General features: G+C 32.8%; 2 protein-coding genes across 2 annotated transcripts; both read right to left on the bottom strand.

The window, feature by feature from the left end:
• Positions 1 to 3,066: 3,066 nt before the first annotated feature.
• LOC103873206 (ABC transporter A family member 7) lies at positions 3,067 to 7,850 on the bottom strand. The gene is made up of 16 exons (XM_009151627.3): positions 7,516 to 7,850; positions 6,839 to 7,226; positions 6,687 to 6,766; positions 6,476 to 6,620; positions 6,285 to 6,404; positions 6,078 to 6,202; positions 5,801 to 5,959; positions 5,520 to 5,682; positions 5,283 to 5,408; positions 5,113 to 5,196; positions 4,665 to 5,011; positions 4,385 to 4,585; positions 4,194 to 4,303; positions 4,015 to 4,099; positions 3,815 to 3,943; positions 3,067 to 3,716 (listed from the first exon to the last, which is right to left on the bottom strand). The coding sequence occupies exons 1-16, from the start codon at positions 7,585 to 7,587 to the stop codon at positions 3,222 to 3,224; spliced, it is 2,829 nt and encodes a 942-aa protein (XP_009149875.1). The 5' UTR covers positions 7,588 to 7,850; the 3' UTR covers positions 3,067 to 3,221.
• Positions 7,851 to 12,167: 4,317 nt separating this feature from the next.
• Positions 12,168 to 17,730, bottom strand: LOC103873207 (ABC transporter A family member 4-like). The gene is made up of 15 exons (XM_033273153.1): positions 17,345 to 17,730; positions 16,926 to 17,271; positions 16,745 to 16,827; positions 16,513 to 16,660; positions 15,960 to 16,279; positions 15,706 to 15,864; positions 15,304 to 15,466; positions 15,081 to 15,206; positions 14,912 to 14,995; positions 14,490 to 14,836; positions 14,200 to 14,400; positions 13,985 to 14,094; positions 13,762 to 13,846; positions 13,553 to 13,681; positions 12,168 to 13,457 (listed from the first exon to the last, which is right to left on the bottom strand). Exons 1-15 carry the CDS (start codon positions 17,417 to 17,419, stop codon positions 12,963 to 12,965), a joined length of 2,871 nt encoding a protein of 956 aa, XP_033129044.1. The 5' UTR covers positions 17,420 to 17,730; the 3' UTR covers positions 12,168 to 12,962.
• Between the last annotated feature and the right edge of the window lie 8 nt (positions 17,731 to 17,738).

Below are 17,738 nucleotides of genomic sequence, written 5' to 3' on the forward strand. Positions count from 1 at the left end.
TTGAAATTGATTTGTTATTAAATATTCTTTTTGAAAGTATATCGTAAGTCGTAACTAATATTTCTTGTTTCTTTAAATGGAAACCAATTTGTAAATCAAATCTGTTACTCTTCAAGCAGTTTACCCCAAGTACGTGGCCTCATTATTTACTTTTTGTTCTTAGAAAATAGAAGAATTGAGATAATAATTATATTTTGATTTAGATTTTAGAGTCTGGAAGTGGTTAAGGTAATAAGAAAATAGAGAATTGAGAAAATATAACATATTGAACTTGTCTCGGTTAAACTTTAAAAATTTTAGGCCATTTAAAACGTGTTTTACCTTTTTGTAATAGAAAAAATAGTAAATTAAATTTTAAAAAGAAATCAAAGTCCGAAAATAGAGCAGATCAGACTTTTGAAACCTAGACAAAAGGGATAAGATGCAAAGACTCTCCCGTAAATATAGCTACCTCAAGCATGACTCGTCTGATTTAATATTTGTGGATGAGAACGATAACGCTAGACTTATCATATTATTCTTCGTTCCCCCTTTCTAGAAAATAAGCTTGTGTTTACCATTCAAATTTCTTAAAGAACTAATCAAATTGTATGCTTCATTTTAATTTTACTATATACTTCAAATATATAAGTTGTACTTAATCTAAGAAACCAACTTTTTGCATATTTAGTTTCATATTATACTAAACATTTCGCTTCTTATAGAAATAGCCACAAATATTGCTTTACTAAAATATCCTGCGTATGTCAGTTAAAAGACATCAAAAGCTTTTAGATGTAAACGTAAAATTTTATAAAAAAGTAGTAGAGTATTTTATTTTGAAATAATAGTCTATGACTAAATGGAAAATCAAATTCATATATTCTTGGATTTTAAAAAATAAAAGAAAACTTTAAACAGCAAATTATACTAGAGAATGCAAGTGATTTTAAGATAGTTATGTCCTTTAATTTTGTTTAGGATCTAACTGGTAACCATCAAAGAAACATTACGAACGGATAGGAAAAAACAGATAAGAATAACATTATAGGAAAGATTAATTATTCCTTATAAAATTTAGTGAAGGACAAATTTATTTTATATAATGTTTTAAATTGATCTGGATTCTGAACCAATTTTTTTCTGAGTCACTGGGTCACTAGGTCGACCATTGTTGAACCGCATGTCAATAGATTAAAAAATTGTAATATATATGAACATAATATTCTTAATCATTGAAAATATAAGATGATATCAAGTTTTGTACAAAATATAACTAAATATTAAATTTCAATTTTCAGTTACCATAAAATAAATCATTTGATTAATTTTTAATAACAAATAAGAACTTTGGCTAAAAATAAAATAATTAATTAAATAAGAATTATTATAAAATTAATTTTTATAATAGCTTTTCAATAACAAAATAAAATAATAGTGTAACAATTTCATATGAATAAATTTTGGTTTTCTTTATTATCATTTTTTTCAAATAACATAGTATAACTTTCGTCAAAGTCTAGAGAATCACAAATTTTCTGGTTTATTCAATTTTCTGTAATAGTAAAAGTGTATTAAAATTTTATACAATTTTTTAATAAATATTATAAAAATTGGGTTTTTACCAAGTTAACCGGTGTCGGGTCATGGGTTAATGCTAGGTTTTTGGGTTGTTACTGGGTTTTTAGTTAAGAGTTTTTCCTTAATACTGAATCATGTTATTTACGTATCACTAAGGTTACCGATTATATCCTGAACAGATTAGTCATTACGTGAATGCAATGCTTGGTTTATGGCAAACCAAAGGGAGGAACAAGGTAGAACCACCATCTAACGCATACCAGGGAACCTTCCAGAGTTACCGACATTCATTTGTCGTGTGGATGGATCATGAAAAAATAATGATGAAACCACAAGTGAAGTGGGTTTTATCCTAAAATTACAAGATGGATCAATAGTTTTACTCGGCCTCCAAGACTACCATAAGCAAATTTCGCCTCTACACACTATACTTAAGAGTTTTGTATGGGCTTTGAAAGGTTTATCTCGCCATCAGCGTTATTGCAACCAATTTGTTATGGACTCAAGAATTAGTCAAAATGATAACTACACCTAAAGATTGACCAATCATTGCAGCTGAACTTAGTGAGTTTAAAACCCTATGAAATGTCTACTTAGACGGCAAAGTAGTCTACCAGACCAGATTGAGTAACATTCACGTTGCAAGACATGCTCGGACAAGAAATTATGTTTTCTCTTATGTTACCACTTCAGTCCCTTATTGGATGATACTAGCAATTCGCTTTTTGCGGATACATACTAAGATTCAGCTTTGTATGTTCATTGTGATTAAAAAAGAATTATGTCCTAAGGCATGGCTTGGTATCCCCAACAAGAAATGAAAATTTTCATTTTCTTCCTTTTTCTCTTAAAAGTTGTTGTTATATTTGGTATATCTCGAAATAATGAGAATAAGATGTAAATAAAACTGTTTCAAATGTTTTCAAAATCATTTGTTAGTCAAGGAGACTATAATATTTAGAAGTAAATAGAACATTGTGTTTTTTTTTCTTCGAACGGCTATTCTATTACTCAAATCAAATTTGAGGTGGTATGGAGAACCAAACTGAAACATAATAATCAATATAGTACATGTCCCTATGAAAGGATCTTTCTATCTTATCTAATGAATCAAACAATACTTTTCAATAAGAAGAATAAACACAATCGAGAACTTTGTGAATCTATTTTTCAGCTTCATCAGCTCTTTCAGTTTAGGGGAAAAGTTAGCTCATGCTTCTGGATCTTGAATCATCGAGACTAAGGTGTCAAAATCCTGAATAGCTGTAGCATGCACTCCAGAAGGCCTCGAACTCCAAGTGAAATGGTGAAATTCTTCTACGTTGATTTCTTGCTCCGGATAACTGAGTTTCTCCTTACCGGAAACATATAATCAAAAGTCATTAGGGTCGGTCCATTGCCACAAGTGAAAATCTGTCACTTCCATTTATGAAAGGTAAATTTTAGTTTGTCAAAAGATGAAATCTAAATTAAATCCCAAATTTGATAGTAGATATATAGTCCAAATTGATTTTTTTGACAAATATAATCAAAATTGATAAAATTCAGAGAATTGCAAATATATATATCAGTAACATACATGAAATCTTATAATCGCTAACTTTGAATCTGTAGTAGCAATTTAATATCAACAAACAAATACTGACGTTGTATGAATCCCCTCAAGAGAAGACATTAAAAGCTTGACCAGTTCTAGCAACCTTGATGAAGACATCTTCAAGAGTTGTGTCCGCAAGTCCCCAAGCAAAGACGGTAAAATTGCTCTTTGCCTTTTCCACCGCTTGAAACACCTCTGAGATCCGAACGTCCTCTTTTGGGAGCTCAAACTTCTGAGTCCCAGCGATGTGATATATCTTCTTGGCGTTTGGAGACACATCTTGAATCAGCTTCTCCACGTCTCCCTCGTGTTCTGAGGATGTTGTCATTGTAAACACATAAGATCCACCGTACCTTCCCTTGAGCTCTTTTGGGTTGCCAATGCATTGCAAGCTTCCGTCTACAAAAATACCCAATCTGTCACAAAGAAACTCTGCCTCTTCCATGGAATGAGTTGTGAGGATGATGGCAGTGTTTTGCTTTGCACGCTTGATGACTGTCCATAGGTTCTTTCTCGAAGCTGGATCAAGTCCTGTGCTTGGTTCATCCATATAAACCACCTTCAGAGGGAGACAAAAGAAATGATGAAAAGCTTGTTAAGATTGAAAGAACTTAGTGTACTACTTCTAAAAAGCCTAACTCAGACACAATAGCGTACCTTAGGGTTTCCGATAAGTGAAATGGCAACACTGAGCCGTCTTTTCATACCTCCACTGTATTTCCCAGCAGGTTTATCACCAACTCCTCCGTGGAAAAGGTTGACACTCCTAAGAGACTCTTCCACAGCCTAATATAACGAAATTGACGTTTTGGTAACTTATGGACTAATACAGAATGGAAGTAAGATTGGTTACATACTTGGGTGAGATCAGAGCCTTTGAGGTTCTTTAGTCTCCCGTAAAACAGCAGATGTTCCCTTCCTGTCAGCGTCTCCCAGAGCAAACTGATACACAGCAAACAATAAGAGAATTATAACGCAGCTACACTATTACTGTCTATAATAGAACAATGAGAGATTGCTTATAGTCAAGAATTACTCGTGCTGAGGGCATACGCCCATGCTGGTGTATACTCTGTCCATATCACTGCATATATCCAAACCTTGGACAAGCCCTGTTCCGGATGTTGGTTTCAGGAGCCCAGTCATCTGGTCAGAAAAAGACGGTTAAATATTACAACAGTTACAGGAATAGAATCTCAACTAAACTAAAGCACAAAAATTACTGACCATATTGATGAAGGAGGTTTTGCCAGCACCATTAGGCCCTAACATGCCAAAACATTCTCCTGAAGGCACAGCGAGGGATAATCCACGCACTGCCATTTTTGGTGGGTTCCCATCCCTACCTGGATACACCTTCTTCAGGTTGTCACAAACAATGGCATGGCTTGTGCTATCCTCAAGCATCAACTTCTCAACCTTTTCTATCTGATTTTAACCATTGTTTTCGTCAGTGCCTGAATAATCAAGAACATGAAATACATGGTGAATCCATTTGTCGTCGTACCTCCTGAGTGACATCTGGTTTTTCCATTTCAACGAAGACTTTGGAGCCTTGCCTCTGCAGACTAGGCTTCCGCATAGAAGGGGATTTCTTGAAAGGGGTTTTCAAGAAGAACAAGGGGTCTTTTCCGGATGAAACAATCTTATCGATATAGTATGCTGCAATGAGTGCGAGAAACCACTCGACGATGATGATGTAGAAAACTTCATCCATTGCACTATCACTGAAGTCTTTCCACTTCATCCCATCTGCCCCTCTCAAGTTTCCTTGGAAAGCAAATTGTGCAAACTCATAGAGGCCACGGTATAAGGAGAAGCCAGGATACAACTCCATGAAAATAATCCAGCCTCCTGTAAAAGTAGTGTTGATTTGCAATCGTAGTAAGTTGTGAGAATAAACACATAAACGAGTGTACTAAATACTGCTCTTCAAGTTAGTCTCAATAACTTACTAGGAAATGATGAATCTTGAATCAGAAACTGGAACAGAAACGTGCCCAAAAGTCCAGATCCAAACACGTATATGTAAGCAACAACTATCATTTAGACATCACAGGAATCCCGTTAGTTCCTCTAAACCCTCCAACATGTTCTTGATCGAATTCAAGAATTACGTTTGTACCTGTCGATGTTTTGACCTTTGAAAATAATGAAGAAACTAGAAAGCAAAGGGCGATTTGCAGATTTACATAAAGAAAATAGAAAACAAATTGGAGACTGTAGTCATTAAGCCGAAAGAACTTGAGTCCTGCAAGGAAGCAGCAAATATAACAAGCTTAGAGAGAGGAAACATTTTATATTAGAAACCATAATGTAAGAACTGTATTGACAGAGAGAGAGAGAGAGAGGCTTCGGTTACCTATTGCTGACCCAAATATCATCAGGCATATAAAATACAACGTGGATATGGTAAGAAAATAGGCGTAAGAAATCATCCAATATGGACCATCTCCTAGCCCATGCATTTTCATTATGATTCTTAGACGCTCCTGTTTCTCATATACCAATGAAGACAAGATCACCTGTGTACAAATGGCACTAAGTATTTCACTTCATATTCTTGTCATTTCCAAGATCTATAGATCGTTTATTCAATAAGGTGAGTATTTGTGGATGAAAGCCTAAAGCAAGCAAACTTACAGGGAAGAGGAGAAGAATAACCCATGTGAAGAAAAGGGGGCCAATTAGAGATGCGATGTCTAGACGAAGGCTAGTTTCTTCTTTAGGCATTTCTTTGACGTATTCGAACAGCATCTTCGTTCCTGAGCCTTGCAGAAACTGAAGGTAAGCATTTGAAACCTGCAGTTTGGTAAAGTGTAGGCATCAGCTCAATCATGAATAGAGTTTCACATGGAAAAGAGCATACTGAAAACGCAATGATGAGGATTTCTTGAGTACATTCGTTATCTTATCTTACCAAATTGACTGAACGGGCAACTCGGACCAACGTAGAAGGCCTGTTTCTTGAATTTTCCTCGTATGTTGAGTTAAACCAGATATGCACATTGAAGTTGTTCCTGTTCGTGTTCAAAAGATCGTATGCTAAGGGAACACGAAAGCAAACAGGAAGAGTCAGAAATATTAAAACATAAATGACGACAGAGAGAAGTTGAATAACAACAACCTGCAGCTATCTCGTTTGCTTTTCCCTCTGGATTTCCTTTCTTATAACCTTTGAATATCACATCATTGACCTCTTTGGAGTTATTTCGCCACAGATTCCATCCTTGAACACATCTCAAGTCTGGTTTTTGACACAACCATTAAGTTAATCAACTGAAACAATATCTAAGAGCTAACATATCTCCTTAATACCTTTCTGAAACTTGAGAGGTCCTACTCCAAATGAGAATGGAAAGGCAGCGTTTGAAATGCACCGAGACTGGATATTGTAGATGGGAAGATCCGAGGCGATCCCTGGATCAAGATAATTGGTGAGCTCTGCCTCAGTCTCTGTGCCCTGATAGATCAAGCTCATAAGACAAACATGCACGCACTTCACAGCGGAAACAAACAGAGAACTTACCAAGACATTATAGGCTAAACCCTGCAAGAGATCAGAGGAGTTCACCGTAACAGAACTTGGAAGCATGTTCTCATAGAAGCCTATGTAACACATGAAGAATGTTGTTACTTCCAGAGAGAACAATTAACAAAGAAGAAGACAAAGAGACATACTTGCTCCAAGGGAATGGTTACTCCCAGTGAAAAGAAAGGTAACAGGACAAGATCCAGTTCTTCTGCAGGATTCACTAGGTAAGCCTATCTCCGGGAGGAAACTGGCACGAACAGCGCGGCTTTCAGGAGGAGGGACTTGTAACAAGGGAGGCCATTGGGGAGGATTAGGGATGGAACAGAAGAATGCTTGATCCGTGGACGAATACTCTATACCGCAAGTCTTGTTTAGGCACTTGCCATTAGCGTTGGTGAGAGTGCATTGACAACCACATTGATTGTCAGCAGAGTTAGTGATCTGGGAATCGAAGAGAGCTTGGATGCCGACAAGAAGGACGCAGAGGTAGAAAGGGATCATGATGAGACGTATATTGCTCCATATGTTCCGTGTCTACACAACACACATACATACAGTAGAATTTTAAGTACAAGCCTTTTTTAATTTTTGGAACAGCAAGTACAAGTCATTTAACAGAAGCGGTTTTGTTTTGGATTCTGTTTTAATTTATAAAATAAGAATTAGATTCTTGAAAGTAACATCAAACTCTGGGATACTTTCATGTAATGTAATGATGTCGCGGGGCGACAAGATCTCCAAATCAAAGTTAATGTTTCTACGTACGTACACGAAACGATACTCTCATATAATAAGAGTATCGAATAGGATTCCGTTAAAATACCTGATAGGATAAGTTTTTACGAAGCAAGGCATTGGCTCTAGTGGAGAAACTTGCAGGACCTGAATCCGCCATTGATGAAGGAAGAAGAAGATTCTATTTCTATTTTACTCTCCTTCTTCTTCTTAGTTTGCTTAATTGCTAGGTTTAGGTTAGTAAATTGAATTTCTGAATTTTTGCCAACTGTTAAATAAGAATCAAGAATCACCGATCTTTGCTTCATATAGCGGGCGGAGAACAGAGACACATATACATGTACAGATACGAGAATGCGAAATGACGTTAATACCCTTACGCACACGGTTTATGTTTTCGTTAATTTAGTTATTTTCTCAACAGTATAAATCATTACTATTTAGATTCAAGTATTTTACTAGGTGACCGGTCCGCACCCTATGCGATTTTACATTATAATATCACCGTTTTTGCGAGAAAACATCAGCCATGGAAAAAAGCTGGTACTCAATATTTGACATGGACGAGAAGGACAAAGTAACTTCAGTATCAAGAGACAGTTATTGTGTATATGTATAATTGCAACGTCCCAAAATAATTTGTGTGTTTAAGAAGAAAATTTCAAGAGAAATTTTATATTGTAATAAGGTAAGTCATTACAAACGAATTAAGAATTTAGAAACATTAAGGTAAATTGGCATTTAAAATTTCAATAAATGTGATATTAAGGGGAAGAAATGTTTAAAATAAATAAGGTAATTTACATTTAAACTATTCATAAATTACTTTGCAACTTGCACATGTCAAATCAGAAAACGGCATGTGCAATAGGAAAAGAGCTGAAGAAAAAAAAATGATGATATAGCTCACCTTCCCAAAGAACATATAGAACCTCTTATAATAATTTAAAACATCTGATAAGCCAATATAAATAATTTTATAAATTTATTTATAATTTAATAAATAATTTATAAAGCATGCATGGAATTTGTTAGACATTAATAGTTATTATGATACTTTATATACAAATATAAGGCTTTATATACATATATAAAATTATTATATCAATTCAAATAATCATTTTTGTTTCTTGTCCCCTAGACTATATTTGCGAAGTGATTTATACACATGTTGTCACTACAATCATTCTCGCTGAAAAAAAAAGATGACATGACACTTGAAATAGATGACATGGTTTTAGAAAATAGTGACATGACATCATATTAATTGTGAGATGTAAAATTTTCTTATAAAAATATAATTTTTTTTGTAGGGATTTTAAATATGGTAATAAAAATAACTCTTATACCATCATTAATGTCAATTTTCCATATAAATATTTATTTATGGTAAACTATTAACTATATTAATAATTCATATATCACAATTAAAATAATAGTATATATGTATATATATGTATCTCACATTAATAAAAATAAACTAAATAAAGTAACACTAATCCAAAAAACATTGATAGTTAAATATTTAAACACTATTTAAATTTATCTTTTCATCTTCATCATTTAAATTAACAAAAAGATTTTTCAGTTTACCTAAAACAAACAAAGTCTCAAAGAATGAAAGATCATAATAACAAATTTGTATTACTATTTCAGATTTGTATTACACAGTTAGAATCTCAAATTTATATTAAAAATTACTATTTCTGCGCATGGCGTAGAAAAACTCCTAGTTTTATGTAATTTATAAATATATAAAAAATTTGATCACATTATTACTCTTTCATAGTTTCAACAATTAGTTACCATAAATAATTATTTCTAAAATTATGTAGATCATTTGCAAAGTGGTAATTGAATTATCATTTCCTTTTAGATATAATTATAATAAAAAAATTTAAAAATCATCGGCCAATCAAATTATAACAATTTGAAGAGTTCATTTATGATCGACACGTAATAAAAAATCAATTATGTGACTTCTCAATCAATATGTAGTAGGTTTATATTTTTATAAATAATTTATAACATTTTATAAATTATTTTAAAATTCTGATAAATTTATTCTTTAAACAACGATAAATAATTTAAAAATAATTTTAATAAACATGTTTGGATTTTGTTATATTTAAAATATTTATTATATAATTATATTCGAATACAATTCATCAAGTAGAGTATAAAACTATTATAATTATCTTATATAAAATTTCGTTCATTATATTTTATAGTTTATAAATATTGAAAGTAATAAATAAAACATTATTAATCTTTCTATAATTTCGAGAATTAGTTTCCATAAACTATTATTTGTAATATTCTTTAGATTATATGGCAAGTGATGTTAAATGATTTTAGACTTACCTTAAATTTTTAGATCTAAAGTAAATAAATAAAAATTAAGAACAATCGACTAATCAAATTAGAACAATTTCTTGAAACTTCACTTATGAGCGACACGTCACCAGAAATCACTAAAGTGACTTCTCTTTCAAAATATGGAATAAATAGTGTATAGTTTTAGAACTAACAGATTTTATATTATCATTAATTAGAATTGTATTGTATATGTGTTGTAATTCTTTATTTTAGGTGAATAACTGGACGACCTTCGCATCGCCCTCGGTTAGTTTCCCTTCAAATTGTTTGATGAGCTGTTCACCAACTGAAGCATGAATTCTTGTCCCCTACACGAAGATGAGATAAAGTTATATGAGTTGGATTGAAAACAAAAGGCTAAAGACGATTATGAGCTGTAAAAAATATAGTAATCTACTTACTTCTTTATCAACGAAAACTATTTCGATGGTGTTTCCGGAATCTTTGTTGTAATTTCCCCACAAGCGAAGAATCATAACCTCAATACGCCATGTATCTTCACATGGTTTCAATTGCCTGATAAAAGACACTCGGTTTTTGGGAGCCTGAACCATTGACATGCTGTTTTTAAAAATTTGATATCTTCACAACACTGTATTGTATTGTATTGTATGTAAGACCTTGAGAGTATCTTTATATATAGTCGACTTTTCATAATAAATGACGTTTGAATATTTATTTATTGCATTAAATATTAAAATAGATTAAAGAAAGATATTAACTCTACATTGTCATAAGCTAGTTTGCATTTAATATATAAGAACTTGCGCAAGTAATGCATATTTAAAATAAGGTAAGTCATTAAAAATGAATTAACAATTTAAAAAGATTTAAAAGTCTAATTAATGTGATACTAACTTACGCAATAAATGCTTATTCTCAATAAGGCAACTTTATATTGTTGATCTTTCAAAAATAAATGACGTTGCTATATTTATTTTTCACAATAAATATTGACATAGATTAAAGAAAGTTATCCCCCTATTAACTATTTCACCGGGGATTTTATATTGTAATAAGGTAAGTCATTACAAACGAATTAAGAATTTAGAAACATTAAGGTAAATTGACATTTAAAATTTCAATAAATGTGATAATAAATTTGGCAATAAATATTTAAAATAAATTAGGTAACTTACATTTAAACTATTCATAAGTTACTTTGCAACTTGCGCAAGAAAAAAAAATTATTCATAAGTTACTTTGCAAAATAAATAAGGTAACTTACATTTAAACTAGAGAAAAAGACTAGGATAGCACCAAACCAAGTTTTTGTTCCCAAAGTAGCACTCAAGGCTCAAAGTCACAAAAATAGGTTTCATTAAAGAGGTAAATATACACTTATACCCCTTGGGTTAATTAATCCAAACCTTAGGGTTTAGAGTTAAGGGGTGGGGTTTTGGAATTAGGGTTTAAAATTTTATAAAAAATAAATACTAAAATAAAAAATAAAAATTTTAAAAACAGTTTCAAAAAGTATTTTTAAATTATAAAAAGAAAATTTGAAAAAAAAATAAAAAAAAATTTCGAAAAAAAAGTTCAAAAAAAAATTATAAAAATTTCGAATCTGAAAACACATAATCTGAAACTATAAAAAAAATTTCTTTTTTTTATTGTATTTATTTTTATTTTATTTTATTTTATTTATTTTTGTTTGTTTATTTAATTTTAAACCAAGGGTATAAGGGATATTTTACCCTTTAATGAATGTCATTTTTGTGACTTTCTCCTTCTAGTGCTATTTTTGAGACATAAACTTCAAAAGGTGCTATTATTGACAATTGCCCTTTAAACTATTCATAAGTTATTTTAAAATTCTGATAAATTTATTCTTTAAACAACGATAAATAATTTAAAAATAATATTAATAAACATTTTTGAATTTTGTTATATTTAAAATAGTTATTATATAGTTATATTCGAATACAATTCATCAAGTAGAGTATAAAACTATTATAATTATCTTATATAAAATTTCGTTCATTATATTTTATAGTTTATAAATATTGAAAGTAATAAATAAAGCATTATTAATCTTTATATAATTTCGAGAATTAGTTTCCATAAATTGTTATTTGTAATATTTTTTAGATTATATGGCAAGTGATGTTAAATGATTTTAGATTTACCTTAAATATTTAGATCTAAATTAAGTTAATTTTAATTATTATCCCCATAGCTATATATGGGCTTAACGAAATCGATAATAGTTTTGGGCCTGTCTACATAAGCGATTGATTAAAAATAAATAAAAAGAAAATTCTAAAAAATCGACCAATAGAATTATAACAATTTTTCTGAGAAGCTCTATATGAGTACCACGTTAGCAGAAATCACTAAAGTGACTTCTCTTTTAGGAGGATACTAGTTTACTTGCTGTCTTTAAACTAAAAAAAAATTAAGTCGTAGTGTCTTTGTACTTCTCTAAAACTATCATTTTTATAAATAAAAAAAAAGTCTTTACAACTATTCAAAGATTTATTTTATTTTATCTATTTTTGGTCAAACAGTTGCACCCAGAAAAATCTCTTGGGTCAAAACAACATACAAAAAGGAGATTTAAACGAAAATCAAGAAAGTGACCATAGGGACAACAATCGTCAATGTAAATTTTGCACGAAGCTCCCTAAGAGTGATCCCACGACCAATAGATTCTCAAACTAGTGGAAGAGGGAGAGTTTCGATTGTTTTTTTATTATTGAACAAAGTTTTGATTGGTACATAAGTATGATAAATATCGTCACCTCAGATGTCATCACGTGTGGACGTACTTGATTAAACAACAATTAGTCTATTTTTATTGTCTCACGTATCTAGTGTTGGGTAATATGGTTGACTATGATATTATGACTATTTCTCTTAACATAATATATTACTATTTTTCTTAAATATATTATAAACAAAATTTTCCAGTGTGGCAATTACTTGGACAAGAAGCAATGCATGATCCTGTCAAAAGACAAACAAAAATGAAACTCTTCATTACGAAAAAGTCATGATATTCGGTATGTACAGATAATATCAAATTTAGAGAGAATACGTTAGTGGAGAGAAACTTTACGAAGAATCGAAAACAGATTTGATTTCGGTTTATATACGAGTGATACTAAACGAGAATAAACCAGATATTATATATAATCTGTATATTAAGATCAATCAAGAAAGTACATTAAAATCATGAGCACCTCTAGCAACCTTAATGAAAACATCTTCAAGAGTTGTGTCCTCAAGTCCCCAAGCAAACACTGTGAAACTACTCTTTGCCTTCTCCACCGCCTCAAACACTTTCGAGATCCCAACTTCTCCTTTTGGAATCTCAAATTTCTGTGTCCCTGCGATGTGATATATCTTCTTGGCGTTTGGAGATAAATCTTGGACCAACATCTCCACATCCTGCTCATGCTCTGAAGAGGTTGTCATGGTAAACACATAAGATCCACCATATCTTGCCTTTAGCTCTTTTGGGTTTCCTATGCACTGTAACCTTCCATCTACGAAAATACCCAATCTGTCACAGAGAAACTCCGCTTCTTCCATAGAATGAGTCGTTAGGATTATCGCAGTATGTCTTTTAGCTCGTTTGATGGCAGTCCATAGGTTCATTCTTGAAGCTGGATCAAGTCCTGTGCTTGGCTCATCCATATAAACCACCTTTTGAAAGAATAACCAAATGAAATAATAAATTTTGTTACAGCTTGAAACAATATATATTACATTTATAGTTTGGTAACCAAATAAATGCATACCTTAGGACTCCCAATAAGTGAAATGGCTACACTTAGCCGCCTTTTCATACCTCCACTGTATTTTCCAGCAGGTTTATCAGCAACTCCTCCATTAAAAAGGTTGACATTCTTAAGAGAATCCTCTACAACCTGATAAGCATGAAATGGACCATCCATGAATTAGTACCTCTAAAGTTATATAGAAGGGAAGTAAGATTGATATAACATACTTGGTTGAGCTCAGAGCCTTTAAGATTTTTAAGTCTTCCGTAAAAGAGCAGATGTTCTCGTCCAGTCAGTGTCTCCCATAGCAAGCTGATACAAATCATAAGTGGGATTAAACTATAAAAATTATATAATGGATACCTACCAATATACTCACTATCAAACTTAATAATAGTCTTTTCTGAATAGTTCAGTAAATTAAATGTTCTCATGAAGTTGAATATTTACTCGTGTTGTGGGCATACACCCATGCTTGTGTACACTTTATCCATATCCTTGCATATGTCCAAACCTTGAACAAACGCTGCGCCTGATGTTGGTTTCACAAGTCCAGTCATCTGGAAAAAAAAAGTACAGTACAACTTCTATTATTTAGGACTGCTAGATATAATTTTTCATTAGAAGGTACGTTCATAGAATTTCCAGTCAAATTGGGCCCTGACCGTGTTGATGAAAGAAGTCTTTCCAGCACCGTTGGGTCCTAACATGCCGAAGCATTCTTTTGAAGCCACTACTAGAGACAACCCTCGAACAGCCATTTTTGGCGGGTTTCCATCCCTACGTGGATACACTTTTTTCAGGTTGTCACATACAATTGCGTGGCTTGTGCTCGGCTCAAGCATCAGTTTCTCAACTTTGTCTCTCTGATTAAAACAATTTTTTACTGATAAAAAACAACTAGAAAATTGCAAATCAAGAACATGTAAAATATTGTGGATCATTGTTGTCATACCTCTTGAGTAACATCTAATTTCTCCATTTCTACAGTAACTGAAGAGCTCTGCATTGACGTCCTAGGCTTTTGTGGATAAAGAGATTGCTTGAATTTTTTTCTCAAGAATGAAAAAGAGTCTTCCATGGATAAAGAACCCTGATCAATATAGTATGTTGCAATGAGCGCCACAAACCACTCAACGATAATGATGTAGAAGACTTCATCCATTGCACTATTAGTGAAATCTTTCAACTTCATTCCATCTCTCCCAGTCACGTTTTTCTGATACGCATATATGGAGAACTCGTACAATCCACGGTACAAAGAGAAACCTGGATACAACTCCATGAAAAAAATCCAGCGTCCTGGAAAAAGAAAGTAATGATCATATTAGTATTGCGGTTAGTGTTGGGAGAAATATATAATCTTTAATATCTTACTGGGAAATGATACATCTTCAAGCAGAAACTGGAAGAGAAATGCACCCAAGAGTCCGGATCCAAAGATGTGTATGTAAGAAACAACTACAATTTGGACATTAAACAAAAAAATGTGTTTCTTCAACATGTTCCTGAGAAAATTTGAAAGAAAAAGAATTGACTCTAGTACCTGATGCTGTCTCAACTTTTGAAAATGCTGAGGAGACTAGAAAGGCAGTGGATATTTGCAGATTTATATAGAGAAAATAGAAAATGAATTGGAAGCTGTAGTCATTAAACAAGAAGAACTTCAGCCCTGCAAGAAACTATAGCTCTGAAAATTGATCTATCTATATATATATATATATACAAAAATATAATAATAACATATGATATGACAGAGAATACATTACCTATTGCTGATCCAAATATCATCAAGCTTATAATGTATAAGGTGGATATGATGAGATAATATACATAGGATATCATCCAGTATGGACCATCTCCTAGGCCGTGCATTTTCATTATAATTCTTAGACGCTGCTGCTTCTCATACACCAATGAGGTCAAGATCACCTGCATGCAAATTCATGTAACAAGTGATATTTCATGACATGCTTGCTGATTTGTGCTTTCACAATCACTTTGTTTTATCTTACTGTAGAATGTGGAATGACGCAGAAGAGCATTTATACAACCTCTAAGCTAGCACTAAATTTTAACAATGGTTTTGATCATAAAGGAAAAGTACATCCAAGATTTAGAGACCATCATGTATTGAGATGAATAAATACTTAGAAAACAATTAAACTTACTGGGAACAGAAGAAGAATAACCCATGTAAAGAAAAGAGGGCCAATTAGAGACGCAATGTCTAGACGAAGTCTACTTTCTAGTTTAGGCACTTCTTTGACATATTCGAACAACATTTTTGTTCCAGGGCCTTGCAGAAAGTGAAGGTAAGCATTCGAAACCTGAAAGTTTGTTGGAGAATCTAATAATGGGTTTGATCAAGAGACATATCCTATGTATAAGGAAAATGATTAATATCTTGAACACAACGCTTTACCAAGTTGACTGAGCGAGGAACTTGGACCAACTTTACACGCCTATCTTTTATATTAAATTTGTATGTAGAGTTATACCAAATAGTCACATTGAAGTTGTTCCTATTAGTGTCCAGGAGATCGTATGCTGATTGAAGAATAAATAAAGCAGTAAGAAAAGTGCAGGTAAACACACAAATACATGATAGAGAAATGGAGTAACCTGCAACGATCTCATTGATGCTCTCCTCGTGATTTTCTTTCTGATATCCCTCGAAAATTTCATTGTTGACCTCCATGGAGTTGTTCCGCCATAGATTCAATCCTTGAACACATCTCTCCTCTGCTTTGACACATCAAACACTAAGTTAATCAGCTGCAAGAATGTTTTCTCAGCATCTAGCTTTGAGTGTGGACTTAGAACATGGAATGAATTTAGAGTACTAGATTTAAACTTGTATTGTAAAATCGTATGTTCATGACTATATACAATAGATCTACTTGATCTCTTTTTATGAAGTACCAATCATTTATTGGTATTTTAAAATCAATGTAGCAAAATTTTTGTGAATATACCTTTATGAAACTCATGAAGTGGTTGTTGGAATGAGAATGATGACAATGTAGTGTTTGGAGTGCACCGAGCTTGGATGTTGAAAATGGAGAGATTAGAGTGAGTCCCTGGATCAAGATAATTGGTGTTGCCTGCCTCTGATGTTGTACCCTAGATGTATATATTCATTATAGTCAGAAAAGGCAAGATAAGAGACTAATTTACAATGGAAACAACAAGAATCTCGGAACTTGCCAAGACATTATAGGCGGGATTACGCAAGAAATCGTCAGAGGAATTGACCGTGGAATAAGTAGGCAGCAGATTCCGAGATATAGCTACAAAGTGAAGATTAGTGTTTATGAGGAGAATAAACAATGTTGTAGAATATAGATGTGAAAATTATTTGAGTAACTAAAAGAAGGTTGAGGAATACTTGCTCCAAGGGTATGATTATTCCCAGTAACAAGTATTGTTACATGACAAGATCTGGTGTTTCGTGTGCACGAGAGTACAGAACTCGGAATATGTAACAGTGGAGGTAATGGTGGAGGGTTTGGGAAGGCACAAAAGAAGGCTTGGTTTGGAGATGAATATTGTGGACCGCAACTCTTTCTTTCGCATTTGCCATCTCCGTTTTTCTCATCAATGCATTTGCAACCGCATCGATTATCCACAGAGTTATTGAACTGTGTATTGAACAGAGCTTGAATGCCCACTAGAAGCACACAGAGGTACAAAGGGATCACGATGAGACGAACATTGCTCCATATGTTCCGTTTCTATAGACCAATGGATATATTAGTATCAAGATATGTATATATAAATGAGATAATATTGCTTGGTCAGATCGACCTGAAAGGTTAAGTTCTTTCTGAACAAGGCATTAGCACGCGTCAAGAAACTAGCGGGAACAGGGTTCGTCACCATTGATAGGCAATCTCGTTTAGCGACGTCGTGAATTCACAATAAGATCCATACAACAAGCTTTTATTTCAACTTGTGAATATTTTAAGTGGTTCACGTATATGCCAAGAAAGGAGCAATCCCACGCCATGAACAATAAATTCTTCAACAGCATTTGTGGAAAAGAAGTTTCATAACTAAGGTTACGGAGAACCATGATGATGATGATATAACAATCAATATCTCACGAATCTCGAAGATATTGTCACATGATTTAGTTTGACCATTAGGAGGACATGTTCCTTAGAACCACGGTTATCATTAGCGTCAAGTGCCGCAAGTC

This window comes from Brassica rapa, chromosome A06, assembly GCF_000309985.2.
Source record: "Brassica rapa cultivar Chiifu-401-42 chromosome A06, CAAS_Brap_v3.01, whole genome shotgun sequence".
Taxonomy (NCBI): domain Eukaryota; kingdom Viridiplantae; phylum Streptophyta; class Magnoliopsida; order Brassicales; family Brassicaceae; genus Brassica; species Brassica rapa.

Bases quoted from the DNA above. Each gene is read 5' to 3' on its own strand.
- LOC103873206 (XM_009151627.3), bottom strand. From the start codon at position 7,587: ATGGCGGATTCAGGTCCTGCAAGTTTCTCCACTAGAGCCAATGCCTTG. The intron at 5,012-5,112 runs GTAAGTTATTGA...CTACTTTTACAG, and splicing joins TCAAGATTCATCATTTCCTA to GAGGCTGGATTATTTTCATG. The intron at 4,586-4,664 runs GTACGACGACAA...GGTTAAAATCAG, and splicing joins AACCAGATGTCACTCAGGAG to ATAGAAAAGGTTGAGAAGTT.
- LOC103873207 (XM_033273153.1), bottom strand. From the start codon at position 17,419: ATGGTGACGAACCCTGTTCCCGCTAGTTTCTTGACGCGTGCTAATGCC. The intron at 16,280-16,512 runs GTATATTCACAA...GTGTCAAAGCAG, and splicing joins ACTTCATGAGTTTCATAAAG to AGGAGAGATGTGTTCAAGGA. The intron at 15,467-15,705 runs GTAAGTTTAATT...ATTTGCATGCAG, and splicing joins TTATTCTTCTTCTGTTCCCA to GTGATCTTGACCTCATTGGT.